This window comes from Typopeltis vanoorti, chromosome 11 (assembly GCF_054136105.1).
Source record: "Typopeltis vanoorti isolate ZY-2024b chromosome 11, IOZ_Tvanoo_1.0, whole genome shotgun sequence".
Taxonomy (NCBI): Eukaryota; Metazoa; Arthropoda; class Arachnida; order Uropygi; family Thelyphonidae; genus Typopeltis; species Typopeltis vanoorti.
This window is the reverse complement of record NC_143559.1, coordinates 86,031,470-86,045,152: the sequence shown is the minus strand read 5'-3', so window position 1 is coordinate 86,045,152 and position 13,683 is coordinate 86,031,470. Positions and strand designations below refer to the sequence as shown.

The following is a 13,683-nucleotide window of genomic DNA, read 5'->3' as shown; positions in this document are numbered from 1 at the left end:
TTGGTATGATCCTGATCCACAATCTGGTATTACAGGAGATACCCAATGATCTACAACAATAATGGCATTACCCTTATCTGCTTTGGTTATAATTTTTCTTGTTGTTGTTACATAAGATTTTTAAAGTTATTTCTTTAGATGTGGGAGTGTGTGTGTGTATGGGGGGAGGGTGACCAACTTATACAAACTGCAACTACTTCAAATTATAATTTATTTTCAAAACCATTCACAAGCGAATTGAAAATGCAACATCCCTTGGCAGGTTACTGTAAGTCTACAGTAACCTGCACATCTATAGATGCAAGACCCTTCGACACTTGTGCACATGTCAGAAGAAGGAGAATCCATTCCGATAATAGAATAATCACTCCGTCTTGTGGGCCCTTCAACATGAATTGGCTATTCTTGGCAATTTGCCAGACTGGGTTCTATGAACTGTAGGCATACAATACTTATATATATTTTAATGTAAAATGGCAGTAAAAGTACAGCTACTAAAATCTACTGATGCCATACGTCAAATCAAATCAAAATACATCTGTAAATGTATTTTGTTTGTTTTGTTTTTTTTCAAATGCACAATAATTTATTCTCTGCAAAGCAAGAAAATATCAAATAATAACATGTAGTATTTTCTTTTTCATTGGGCATGACTATTTCAGAACTCAATTTTATTTGCAATGTTCTATTTTCAAAACAAAATACACAAGATTAATTTCTTTAGTCGCATGTTATGCAGAAAACTAGGCTAATACACGACTTGTTTCATCTTTAATTTATAGTTATGATAGTGCATATAATGCACAGCACATATCCTTATGGACATGTATAATGCTATGCGTTATGGGAAGGATCACTATCCAGATCGGTTTCAACCTTCATTGAGGTGAAAAAGTAAAGGGTTGCTCATCACAGGCCTAGAGTAGTTAGTATAGGGGTGCAAGAGAGAGAGAGCACCTGATAGTATTAGGAGAAAGAAAATACAGTAGATAGCATGAGAAGTAGAGAAAAGGCCTCAGCTCTTTTATATCATCGTATAGCCAAAGGTCATCAATTTTCCTTTTTTCAATCTCATGTAGATGAACAACCAAAAGACCAATGGAAACTAAAGTGCAAAGATGATTGATGCCAGGTGGTTAGCTCAATCTGGGTTAACTGCCTTGAGTTGGCCTTCTCTGCCTGGGGCTGCTCTCCAGTCATCCCTGCAATTGACTATAAGACCATGTTGAATTAAGAAGATGGAACTATTTAAAAAAGCTCTCATAGCAAGAATAGATAATTTTATCTCTCCCCCTGGGGTATATTGCATAATGTGAGTGGTCTACACCATCTAGTCATAAATTTGATATCTCCTAGAATGCTTCTTTCTAAATACAAAAATTTCCACAATACAATATTATAAAGCATTGGTTGTGCACTTCGCAACCATATGCCTGGGGAAGGAGTGTCCTAGGTTCGATTCCCATCATCGACGTGAGGAACTGAAGGATCTTCCTTAGCCATAGACCAAGTTAGCCAGTCTTGGGTGAAGACAGTAGGGTTTTTTCCCCAGTTTATCCTGGGGTTTTTCATCCCGCAAAGCAGGCAAACCAGCCTTCAGAACTCAGCACTACGGGACATAGGATATACTGGGGTGTAAGACTGACCAGCTTATCCTGTGAACAGTTTGAGGTCCGATGATTAATAAACCCTCGACACCGCAAGGTAAAAGAGGGTATAAAGAAGATTAGATGAGATGAGATAAAGCATTTGGATGTCATATTGCTGGTTTTCAAATCTGTTTTTCTTTCTAACCTTCCATAAATGGTATTTTAATTCATTAATTATAAAGATCAAAATTCTCTTCCCTATTGCTGACAAGTGGTGGGTATTGCAAAAAAAAAAAAATAACTTGTTCTGTTGTAAGCAGCGGAATGCCCAACACATTACATAATCTATTCCAAATATGCAGGGCAAGAGGGCAGCCACAGAATGCATGTTTTACTGTTTCCAATCAGTAACAGATTGGATCTCTGATGTTAAAGTGCCTCCATTTGATGGTACCAACTGGAAGGCAGCCATATGTAATTCTCCAAGCAAGATCCCTCCTGTTAGGGTATCCTTGGAACTTCAACAAGTTATGAAAAAAAAAGTATTGTTGTCAGTACCTAACTGTGGAACTTCGTGGTGAAAGAGATTAAAGATTTCTTTATACCAAATTTTACTTTTTTTTAATGGAAAGAATGTCAATTCCAGAGGTTTTAGCAGTCTTAGAATTAAGCACAAAGTGTTGTAGTATTCAGGAACAATCTCAGCTTTTGGACCTTTATAATCATTAACTCCAAACAGGGGAAGATGAAAACCCAGGTAGTACAGGAGAAAGTTTGCACATGTGTGATTAGTGTGAAATATTTTATGTATTTTTGAAGCTGTATTGCTTAAATAGCAGAATTTTAAGACTGTAAGTTCAAATGCTCCATGCTTCTTTGATAGTTGAAGAAATTCCTTTTTAACTTCTTGGAGCTGAACCAAAAAAATTGCACAGGTTTACTATATAATTGCTTTTATTCAGCTTCTCTGATGTCTGTAATATTTATTATGTACAAGTGAGCAGAAAAGATTATGGTTTTGAGTACTATGACTTTAGAAGAAAAGGAGACTGGTCCTATTTTCCAGTCTTCTAACATTTTAAAGTTCTTGGACTGGTAATATTGGTTAAGTGGAGAAGGTAATTCCAAGTATAATGAGGAGTTCTTTCTTTCTTAGGGGTTGAGGAATGTCCAAAAGAATGCCTCCAAGATCCCACTTTCCAAAAACTTTTAATTTTGTCTTGTCTGCAATAATTAATCCACTGCTTTTACTGAATTTTTCCAAAATACCAAAAAATATATATATGGAATCATTATTCTTCAAAGTTCCCACTACATCATCGGCATATGCTAATACCTTATTTTCCTTTATAGTTGAAGGAACTGTTATTCTTCATACAGACTGTGTATTGTCTGCATCCTGTACGAAAGGTTCAAGAACCAATGCAAAAAGCAGTGGATTAAGAGGGCAACCCTGCTTGACTCCTTTTCGAATTTTGATCAGGTCTGACAGGAAAACATTAACTAGGAGGCAGGTAGTTGAGTTGGTAGGCTCCTTTGATAATGATAGCAGCTTTTTTACATACACCAATTTACTGGAGGATGTGGGACAGAAAAGGATGCCAGACATTATCAAATGCTTGAGTAAGGTCTACTGATAGCACTGCCATCAACTGTTTTTTCGTATTAACTAAGCAGATTAGATCACGTAGCAGAAATAGATTAAATTCTATAACTATTAAATTATTTAAGGAATTTAAAGCATATACTGGAATATTAATTAAAAGATATTTAATAAATATTTTCTATATTTCGGCAATGTCACATTGCCATCTTCATGGGAACATACAACTATGACACGTGTACACAAGCACTACAAAGAGCAAATGAGGCAGAAGAGAGAAAACTGATGTTCCTAGAGTCCTAAAGGTGCCCTCTAGTGGGCAATATTGGGTTGTCTTGGCTGTTGGGCCGAAGTTCTCAAGATGCAAGCTTTCAAAATTTGGGGCAGTTTCAAGCACCCAAATTTGTTGAGGTGTGGAAAGTTTTTTTTTAGAGCTGAGGCTGATTCCATGAACAATCTTTCGTATTTAAATTTGCTGCAGTGTAATAACGTGGCTTTCTTCCAGCGTATTCTGTGGCGGGTATCCAGAGCATGGTCTGCAAGCCCAGAGTGGCTGTAATGGTAAAACCGAATGTAGTCTTTGTGTTCCGATATACTGACATTTGCTGTCCTGCCTGTTTGGCCAAAGTAGGACAGTTTACAGCTACAAGGGACCTGGTATACTCCAGGTAGTTTTGGGGAAGTGGCTGGTCTTTAGTAGAGCAGATAAGGGATGCCAATTTCTTATAAGGTTTGTAACAAGCAGTAAGGTCATATTTTTTTAAGATTTTGGTTAACTTTTCAGAGGTGCCCTGGATATAGGGAATGGTGATGAATTTAGTGTAATCTTTGTTTTGAAGGGGGGGGGCTGTGGTTAACTGGTTTTAATATTTCCTGGATTTTTTTTGGGAGGGGGGGGTTGTAGCCATTGGCTAAGAAAATGTTAAGGATGTGGTTCAGTTCAGTGGTTAGGGTATTGTCATCTGAACAGATTAATTTTGCCCTGTTATATAGTGTTTTTATAACCTCATATTGTTGTGGGGGGGGGATTGCTGGTGAATGTATCTGTCTGTATGGGTAGGTTTTCTGTAAACAGAGAAGGCCAAGGATTCATCTGGCTGGCGAGTGATTAGAGTCTCTAGGAAAGGGAGACTGTGGTTTTCTTCTTTTTCCAAGGTAAACTTGATTCTGGGGTGTTGGTTGTTTAAGTGTATTAGGAAGGAGTGTAGTATATCTGAGCCATGTGGCCAAATAGCAAACACATCATCAACGTAGCGTAGCCAAACAGATGACCTATATCAAGTTTGATCAAAACTCATCAAGTAGGAAAGTGAAAGTAATTTTTTACCAGTTTTAGTAATCAGTATTACTAAGTGTGCTTAGAGTGAAAAAAAAATATTATACAGCCATCACACACACATATGCAAGCCTACCTGTCTCTATCTCGCATGCGATCTGAATCTCTTGAAGGTCCTGTGCCAGATAAACTTGTACTATTTAATTCAGAATTATGCTGGCTATTCTGATTTGAAATAGGTTCACCAGTGTTGCTGATACAGTCCTGGAGACGAGAATTAGATAAGGGCTCATAGTATTCTGTACCAGGGGGAGGATCCATTGTTTATTATATCTAAAAAAGAACAAAAAAAGTATATACAATATATTAAAGCACACATACTCAAAGAACAAAAAATATTTAGATACAATCGACAGTCAACACTCATCATCAGGAGTCTCAACTCAGCATGGAACAGATCTATTACACACTGATACTCTTAGCATTCCATACCACACTCCAGTAAATGCATTTTTCTCGCCATGTAAAAAAAAATCTGTTAATTTCCCTCTTCACCCCACTTTACACACAGCAGATGATCTAAGAAATGAAGCCAAAAATCTGGCACAACAAAAGGAAATGGTGCAAATTTCTAGGTGCTGTATATCATTACACCGACTCCTTGCTGAGGGAAGGGAGGGAGAAGTCCAAAGGTTTATCAAGGGTGGGCACCTTTTAATCACCCATGACTAAATATCTATCATCATTCTACATACTCATCACATGTACGATTAGTATCCCTCCCACCATAGTCACTTTCCAGAGATAACCGGATTCTTAAATGTTGCTTAAATGTTTCTATCATATCTCACTTCTCCATCTATTCCTCAAGCATTGAAGACCACATTCTCAGCCAGTTTTCTTCATTTTAATGCTGGTGTTATTTCCCAATCTCCTTGGCATCCCAAGTGATCGTATCTGTTCAGCAGAGCAGCAGTCAAGATAATCTTATTAAAGCACTGAAGTAGGTGATGCTTTTTTCCCCCCTTACATATTAATATTCTCTTCAATAGTGTGCTTATCCCATATGATGCCTTAGTAATGTAGACCAAACTGTGTACAATCACTCCAGTTCTTAAGCTTCACAGATCACTTGCAAATTACCATTAATAAATACTTTGCATGCAATGCCCTTAGTTCAAAATATAGTCTTGCCATAAACACTGTTGCAACTTCCACAGATCTCCACACTGTCCACAGAATTGCACAATCCCGGTTCCATTAGTGACGCTGTGTACAGCCAACATTTACGTGTTTATCAGTAGAGAGTGAGAGAGTGTTGACAAGTTGTTTGCAGTGGGGAGATTATGAGAACCATGTAGTTGCATTCTGACCTTCACAAGGTTGGAATGCAGCTACGTGTTATTTTCAACATGCTAAAAACACTCGGGATCAGTAGGATGTTTGTTTATTGGATTATTAACAATTATATCTGCCCACCAAAGAACAGGTTGACCAAACTGCATTAGGATGCAATAGCTTGTGAGGGCTGTGAAGGCATATCTCCACCATAATCCCAAGAATGCAGAAAGTGATATTGCAAAACATGAATGTGTTTGTGTTTGAAGAGAAATGTCACATGTACTGACTGATGACCTGGGATGAGAGCCCATCATCATTCTAGTGGACACTTCCTAACACCATAACTTATGCAGTAGAGGATGATAAAATCAAAGGCATTTCTCCACAGTAGAACAGACACAGAGATACCCTTCTTCACAGATAAGAAAATTTTCACCAATGAAGAGTCGCTTAACTGCCAAAAAACAATCAGGTATATGTCCCAGATGGTTACACAGCACATCATAGCACCCAGGATTCAGAGAGGTGAGTGCTCTGCATTAGTGATGGTGACGGGGAAACATGTCAGTATCCAAGTCGCATTTCTGCAAGAAAGGAGTCAAAACCTCTGCCAAAGTGTATTAAGATACCATGTGGCCCCTGAACAATGCCTTGTTTCATGGTAGGCAGTGGACCTTCCAACAGGACTCAGCCCCTGCACAGACCATACAACAATGGGTGGAGGCGAATGTGCCTTACCACATGTCACCATCTGATTGGCTGTCTGGAAGTCCCGGTTGGAATCCACTAGACTTCAAATTGTGGTCAGAGCTCGAGTGAGTACCCTGAAAGAAATGACACCCCAGCATTGCCAGCCTGAAGTTGGATTTGGAGAGAGCAGTGGCAGCATTTCCATTGGATGTTGTGCATGCTGCCATCAATATGTGGCCTCACACACTTAGGGAATGCATGAAGGCAAAAGTGGGACATTACAAACATTGAGTGTTGCTATATCACATTATTCATTGTGGTTTGTATGTGCTGAAAGCTATAAATGATTTACTGATAAATTAACCACATCAATGTCAATATGGATAAAATCTACCACTAATCATATGCTTTATATCCATCATATATTTTAATGTAATATCAATGATATCATAATTTTAATATGCACTTCACATCCATGGTAACTTTGGCATGTATACATGCCATGGCCAGTTGGGTTAAAGGTTTATGTTCTGTTTCAAGTTGTAATAATATTTATGGATAGACTAGGTATAATCTTAAAGTTGGTAACACCGAACTGAGTCACCATCTTTTGTCCATATAAGTAGCATGTTCAAATTGGCCGACAGGAATTCTGTATCACCCACATCCCTTATCGCTCTTCCTAACTAGGCATCATCAGCAAATAATTTTCATCCGCCAATATCATTAATATACAAGTTAAACAACAATGACCTAAGTACAGAATCTTGTAGCAAACCACTGGTCACTCTCCTTTTATACATTTCATACACATTTTCGTATCCACATCACATTTATTTTGCAAAGCCATTACTTGAGCCTTATAAACAGGCCTTTGCAATAAAGCTCTGAAAAAAATAAGTGCTATTTTGTGCAGTAACTGGCAATACTAGTTGTATTTTAGTGAGTCTTCTTTATTTTTGCATGTTTATTGCAGCTGTGTACAGAATGTGGATTTGTTACAGACAATTTTTTTTTTTTTACTGAATTTTGAAGCTTGCATTGAACGAAACAAAATAGCAGTACAGATGAGATCTGCATGCCATGTATAGCAAAGATCAATGGCAGATTTTTCAACAATGGCTCACTGCTGTGAGTGCAGCATGTAGGCACAGCAGAATGTGAAGGATCTTTGCCAAGACTGTGCAGTAAAAGAATATTTTGTTGGACTATGAGTTATTACTGAATGTAAAACAGACTAAAAGAATGAAAGCTAATGTAACTGGCAGTGCAAAAGGCTATGAATCATAGAACAAAAGTGAGTGAGAATAAGGGAGTGAAAGAAGTATGAATAAGGAAACAAAAGCAAGAAAGAGTGTAGAAGCAAAAAAAAGGAAAGCAGTGGATTGAGATAGGAACAATATAGAGAATAAAATGGCTAGAATGCAAGATTTGAAGAACGAGTTGGTCAGAATGAGAAATGAAAGAAAAGGAAAATAAAAAAAGGAGATCACAACGAATGACTCAAGAATAGCAAGATAATGGAAATTCCATTATTAAAGGTATTGTGAATAGGAGATCCACAAGGTTCATTTTCTAAGTGGAGAAAGAATGAGCAAGATAGTGGTGCTTGTGAGAGCTGATTTGGTTGGACATAAGGAAACTGTAAGTGCCGTAGTCCCCCTCCCACTCCTTATCTGCAAGGAATAGGTTGCAAAACCTCCAGTGGATACCTGAAAGTGCAGATAGTACTGAATCCTGAAACTGCACACAAGGGTAGTCTAAAACATTCTCGGCCTAACAATGAAAATTTTTCAACATTAGTACTATTTTGTGTAGAAACTGACAATACCAGTTGTATTTTAGTGAGTCTTGTTTATTCTTGATGGTTTAGTGCAGCTGTGTACAGAATGTGGGTTTGTTACAGACAAATTTTTTTTTACTGAATTTTGAAGCTTACATTGAACGAAACAAAATAGCAGTATGAATGAGATCTACATACATTTACATTCAACATAATTTCCCTTAAGACTAATACATTTATTCAAGCGATGCTCCAGGTCCATTATCGCATCCTTGTAGTGGTTCTCAGTAAGATCTGCAAAATACCCCTCTACACCTGCAATCACCTCTTGATTCGAAGAAAAACACTGACTAGCGAGGAAGAGTTTTACTTTTGGGAAGAGATAGAAGTCGAGGGGAACCAAATCTGGAGAATAGGGTGGATGTTCCAACAATTCATAGTGCAGATCCCTTAATTTTCCCATTGCCAAAACACCTTTGTGGGCAGGTGCATTGTCCTGATGAAAGATGATTTTTTTTCTTCTGCAAACTGGGTCTTTTCTCATGAATTTTTTTTGTCTAGTCTGGTTAAAAGATCAGAATAATATTCCCCAGTTATTGTTTTACCCTTTTCAAGATAATTAATAACAAAATGCCTTTAGCATCCCAAAACACCGATGCCATGACCTTTCCTGCTGATGGCACGACTTTGTCTTCGTTGGCGCTGAACAATGGCTTCTGTCCACTGTTCTGACTGCTGTTTGGATTCTGGTGTGTAATAGTGAATCCAATCTCATCCATAGTAATAAATCGATGCATCAAAGCAGTTTTATTCTTGTTCAAATGCTCCAAGCACTGTTCAGAGATTTTTCATGCGAGTGCATTTTTGATCTGCTGTGAGCAAGCACAGCACCCATCTTGCGCAAAGCTTTTTCATTTGTAATTCTTCATGCAAAATATATCCTACATGCTCTTTTGAAATGCCTATAGTCTCAGCAATTTCACGCACTTTGACTTGCCGGTCATTCAATACCATATCGTGCACTTGATCAATGATTTCTGGTGTTGTTACACTTTTGGATGTCCTTCACGTGGATCATCTTCAAGGCTGGTAGGGCCACGTTTAAACTCGGCAGCCCATTTCTTAATTGTCGAAAACGAAGAAGAAGAGTGCCCATATGAATTTTATGAACTTCAAATGAATTTCTTTAGTCATTCAACTTTCTTTTACAAAGAATTTTATAACTGCACGATACTCAATTTTATCCATTTCAAGGGATACAGACAACATTTTTGCTTTAGACAGCTGTATAAAACAAACTACTTGATAGAATGACTTGCAATTTCATTCACATGGATGCTTATGACAGATGTGCCAACTTGGGAAAAAAAAAAAAAAAAATCGTGCCGATAGTGTTGCCATGTATAGTCGAGGCCGAGAATTTTTCAGATCACATTTGTATACATATACACACTATGTATAACTAATAATAAAATAGAACAATGATAACAATATACTGTAATAAAAGTTATCTGAATGTGAATGAAATCTTAGCAACCTCAGCATACATTTTATTTATTTATTACTTTATGAAGTCGAGAACTTTCACTTAAAAGGAAGCACTTTACAGCTTCTCTTTGGCATATCAGTTGCCAGCATCACTATTCTTGCACTTTGAGGCCATTATTAAGTAAAATAAGGGTTACTTGAACACAAGCACTGCAATACTGTAAAAGTCAATCTGATAACCAAGATGGCTACTTAGTGACTAATGAGCCAGTAGGGTATATGGTACAGCGTGGATACACTGGACAAAGAGGTGATGGCAGGAGATTTCATCATGCTACTCAGAACGGCATGCAATTTAAAACTTATAAATTGTTTATTTCTGGAATTTTCCATTTAATACTGTTGGAGTGAGATTGACCACAGATAACTGAAACTGCAGAACGTGAATCTGTGGATAAGGGAGGGAGGGGACTATGATATGGATATCACGAGGTTATTGGGAAGAGAGAAAAGTAACAGTATGGTAGGAATGGTATCTCCTTGTGGAGATACCAAAGTTAACGCAGAAACGATATTTCTCATATACAAGTAGCAAAAAAAGTGTAACACTATTATTTAAAATACTCAGGATCAGAGATAGATGTAGAAAGTTTTTTTTTCATTTAGAAAGTAAGTTATACTTGCCAAAAAATTAAATTCTTATTAATATTTTATTCATATGTAAGCAAAGTGTACCGGTGGAGTATCTTCACAACAAGCCTACTTGTATAGAGAAGTTGATCTTCCAAAGGCTGATGTAAAGATACTTCATGTACAAAATTTGTTTGCTTTACACTTGGACAAAAAATTAAACAAGAATACAATAGCAAGTATAATTTAGCATGCAGTAGATGGAGTTAAGAATTTTACATACTTGAAAGCTGTGGATACTATAGGTTGAATTGAGAGGGGTATAATGTAGAGAGAGACTGACAAAAGCAAATACTGCTTTCAGAAAACTGAGTAATAGATGGAATCATCCAAATATTATAATAAAACTAAAATAAAGATCTTAAATAACAATGTTAAGTTTGTATTATTTTATCGATCACAGACATGGAGAAAAACAGGAAACTAAATTAAATAGCTTTCAAACAAACTGAGTAAAAAAAGTATCACCAGTGGATTAAAAAAAAAAAGAAAAAAAAACAGATAAAAATGGATTGGACATGTACTCAGAATTGACACTACAGATTCCAAGAATAGCGTTGAGATGGATTACAAAAGGAAAAAGAAAAAACCTAAACTAACTTGCCAGCGAATGACAGAAAAGGAAAGAAGAATGACTAATTGGGAGAGCGGGAGAGATGTAGAATTAGTACGACAAAACATAAATAACTGGAGGAATGTGCTGTGAGGCATGAAAAGAACAAGTAAGGAAGGTCTAGGTAGTCTTCAAGTTCTAATTATCATCTAACAACTCTTTTATTAAGATGAAATTTAATAAGGAAAAAAGTAAAGTGCTATGTAAATAGTCGATATTCCACTTAGCACCTTACTTTCGCCTTATTTCTCACCAAAACTTTATAAGATTTCCTTTGTCTCTAAAAATATCTAAATCCTCCAATGCTTTTTATTCTCCCAAAGGGAGCAGACATGAATGAATAAGCAAACCGTTTAGCCTTAATTTTTTAAAGTTAGAGCTAACCCCTCCCCCCAACCATCACTTATAGTTGTCCAAAAGCTATCAATGATTTCATTGACAACTGGGGAAGAGTTTAAAAGACAACTGCTGCCATCTTGTGGTCTTTAACACTATACATATTACTTTCTGAAATATTGTGAGTTCTATGGTCAATTTTCTTTGGTTGTGTGATAAAAACCTGAGTTTCCAGGAAGTGTGTGGGGGGGGGGGTATACATCTTACCTGTGCCAAAGATCAATTAACTTTTTAACTTTGGAACCCATTATAAAACAGGCCTAGAAAAAAGTCTCTACTTGGTGAGAATAATGATCTATCTTCTAGCAGTCTAGAGCTATGAAAGCAAATGCCATTTCCACAGGAATACACAGGCACCTTTTGTTTTTGTGACAGCTACATATCATTGTTACACTAAAAATAATGGGAAAATATTTTACAGTGAATGATATATATGCAGGGCTCACAATTAGACATCAGCTTGCATTTTACTCTACCAGTTGTCTACATATTTTTTTTTAATATATATGTGATCCACACAGGCTACATGACCTATAGCACATCATGTATGGACAATTCATCGCAGGAAAATTCATTGCAAGAAACTTCATCACAGATCTATGTAAAAAAGAAAAAAAAAAGAAATATGTGTGCACAAATTCACATGGAGAGAAGAGGCAAGGAATAAGAAATGTCTCATTGACTGTTATTGTTGATAATGATGTTTTCTCCCTGGTGCAGGACACCAGAGTGTACAGAGGATTTGAAATTGCAACTGATCACTACTTAGTCTTGAGCAGGTTAAAATTGAATTTCATATTGAAAAGAATAACATGTAAGAAAGTTTTAAAGCAAATAAAAGTTCAGCAGCTCTCAGATGTGAACTGAGAACTAAAATACACAAAACTTATTGAAGAAAAAATGAAAAAGTTTGAGAACGGGAATCAAACCTTGGAGATTCAGTGGCAAGCCTTGAAGAAAACACTGATTGATTCAGCCAGAGAGGCACGTAGTGAGGTTATCTGCAAGGACAGAAAAATCAGAACTCCTTGGTGGACACGGGAAGTTAAAGAGGCAGTGAAGGAAAAGAAGAAAGCATATCAAAAGTTCCTGGCAAATACGTCAGCTTGTGCTCCTAGAGAATATAGAGACAAATGCAAGAATGCGAAACACTGTGTAAAACTAGCTAAACAAAAGTCATGGGAGGACTTTGGCAAGAATATAGAAAATAAATATCAAGAAGGTGGCAAAATATTCTGGAGGTTGTTGAAGAAACTTAGGAATGGAGTAAAGAGTGCTGTGAAAGGAGTTAGAGATGATAAAGGTGACATGAGAACGGGAGAAAAAGATATCCTTGAAGTATGGAGTAATTACTTTGAAAAACTGCTAAATGAAACAAGCAGTGATGGCAGCACAGTGGTAAAAAACACTGACCAGGCATGCAGTCAGGAATACATATCCATACTTGAAGTAGAAAAAGCCATCAAACCCTTGAAATGTGGAAAGGCAGCAGGAGTAGATGACATTCGACCAGAAATGCTGAAGTATGGTGGTGTAAGAGTCTTACAGTGGCTGCACTGCATAGTTCAGAAAGCCTGGACAGAGGGATGAATTCCCGATGATTGGAGTAGAGCTCTCATAGTACCCATATATAAAAAGGGATATAAAACTGAATGTGAGAATTACAGAGGTATATCCCTACTGAGTGTTCCTGGCAAGATCTATGCAAGTATACTTGAGAAACAGTTGAGAAGAATTGTGGAAGAAAAGCTTGGTGAAGAACAAGCAAGATTCAGGCCAAATAGAGGCTGTCAGGATCAGATCTTCACTTTACGACAAATAGTCGAGAAAGCATGGGAATATAACAAAGATCTATACTTAAGTTTCGATCTGGAAAAAGCATATGACAAGGTGCCAAGAGAGAAGCTATTCAAAATGCTACAGTTATATGGTGTCAATGGGGCATTATATCAAGCAATACTTAGTCTTTGTTGTAAGTCAGCAGTTAGAATTGAATGAAGTACAGGAAGATGATTTAATGTCAAATCTGGTGTGAAACAAGGATGTACATTATCCCCTCTGTTATTCATTATCTATATGGATCACATTACGAAGGAAAGTGGTATTAAACATGATATCAAAATTGGGGATGTTAATGTTAGCTCTTTGCTTTATGCAGATGATGTTATACTTCTAAATACATCTGCTACAAGTCTGCAAGATTCCCTGACTAAA

The 13,683-nt window shown here is 36.9% G+C and overlaps 1 protein-coding gene across 3 annotated transcripts in view; it reads right to left on the bottom strand.

The window, feature by feature from the left end:
• The window catches only part of LOC150101823 (RNA-binding protein 5-like), a 455,027-nt gene that overhangs the window by 429,625 nt on the left and 11,719 nt on the right, over positions 1–13,683 (bottom strand). For all 3 annotated transcript variants that reach the window (XR_016549043.1, XM_090400660.1, XM_090400661.1), the window contains exon 2: positions 4,605–4,801. Coding sequence is in view for 2 of the 3 variants with exons in the window: in XM_090400660.1 (XP_090256786.1) it covers positions 4,605–4,789 (185 nt within the window). In the remaining variant the exon portion in view is untranslated. The remainder of the gene's footprint in view (positions 1–4,604; positions 4,802–13,683) is intronic.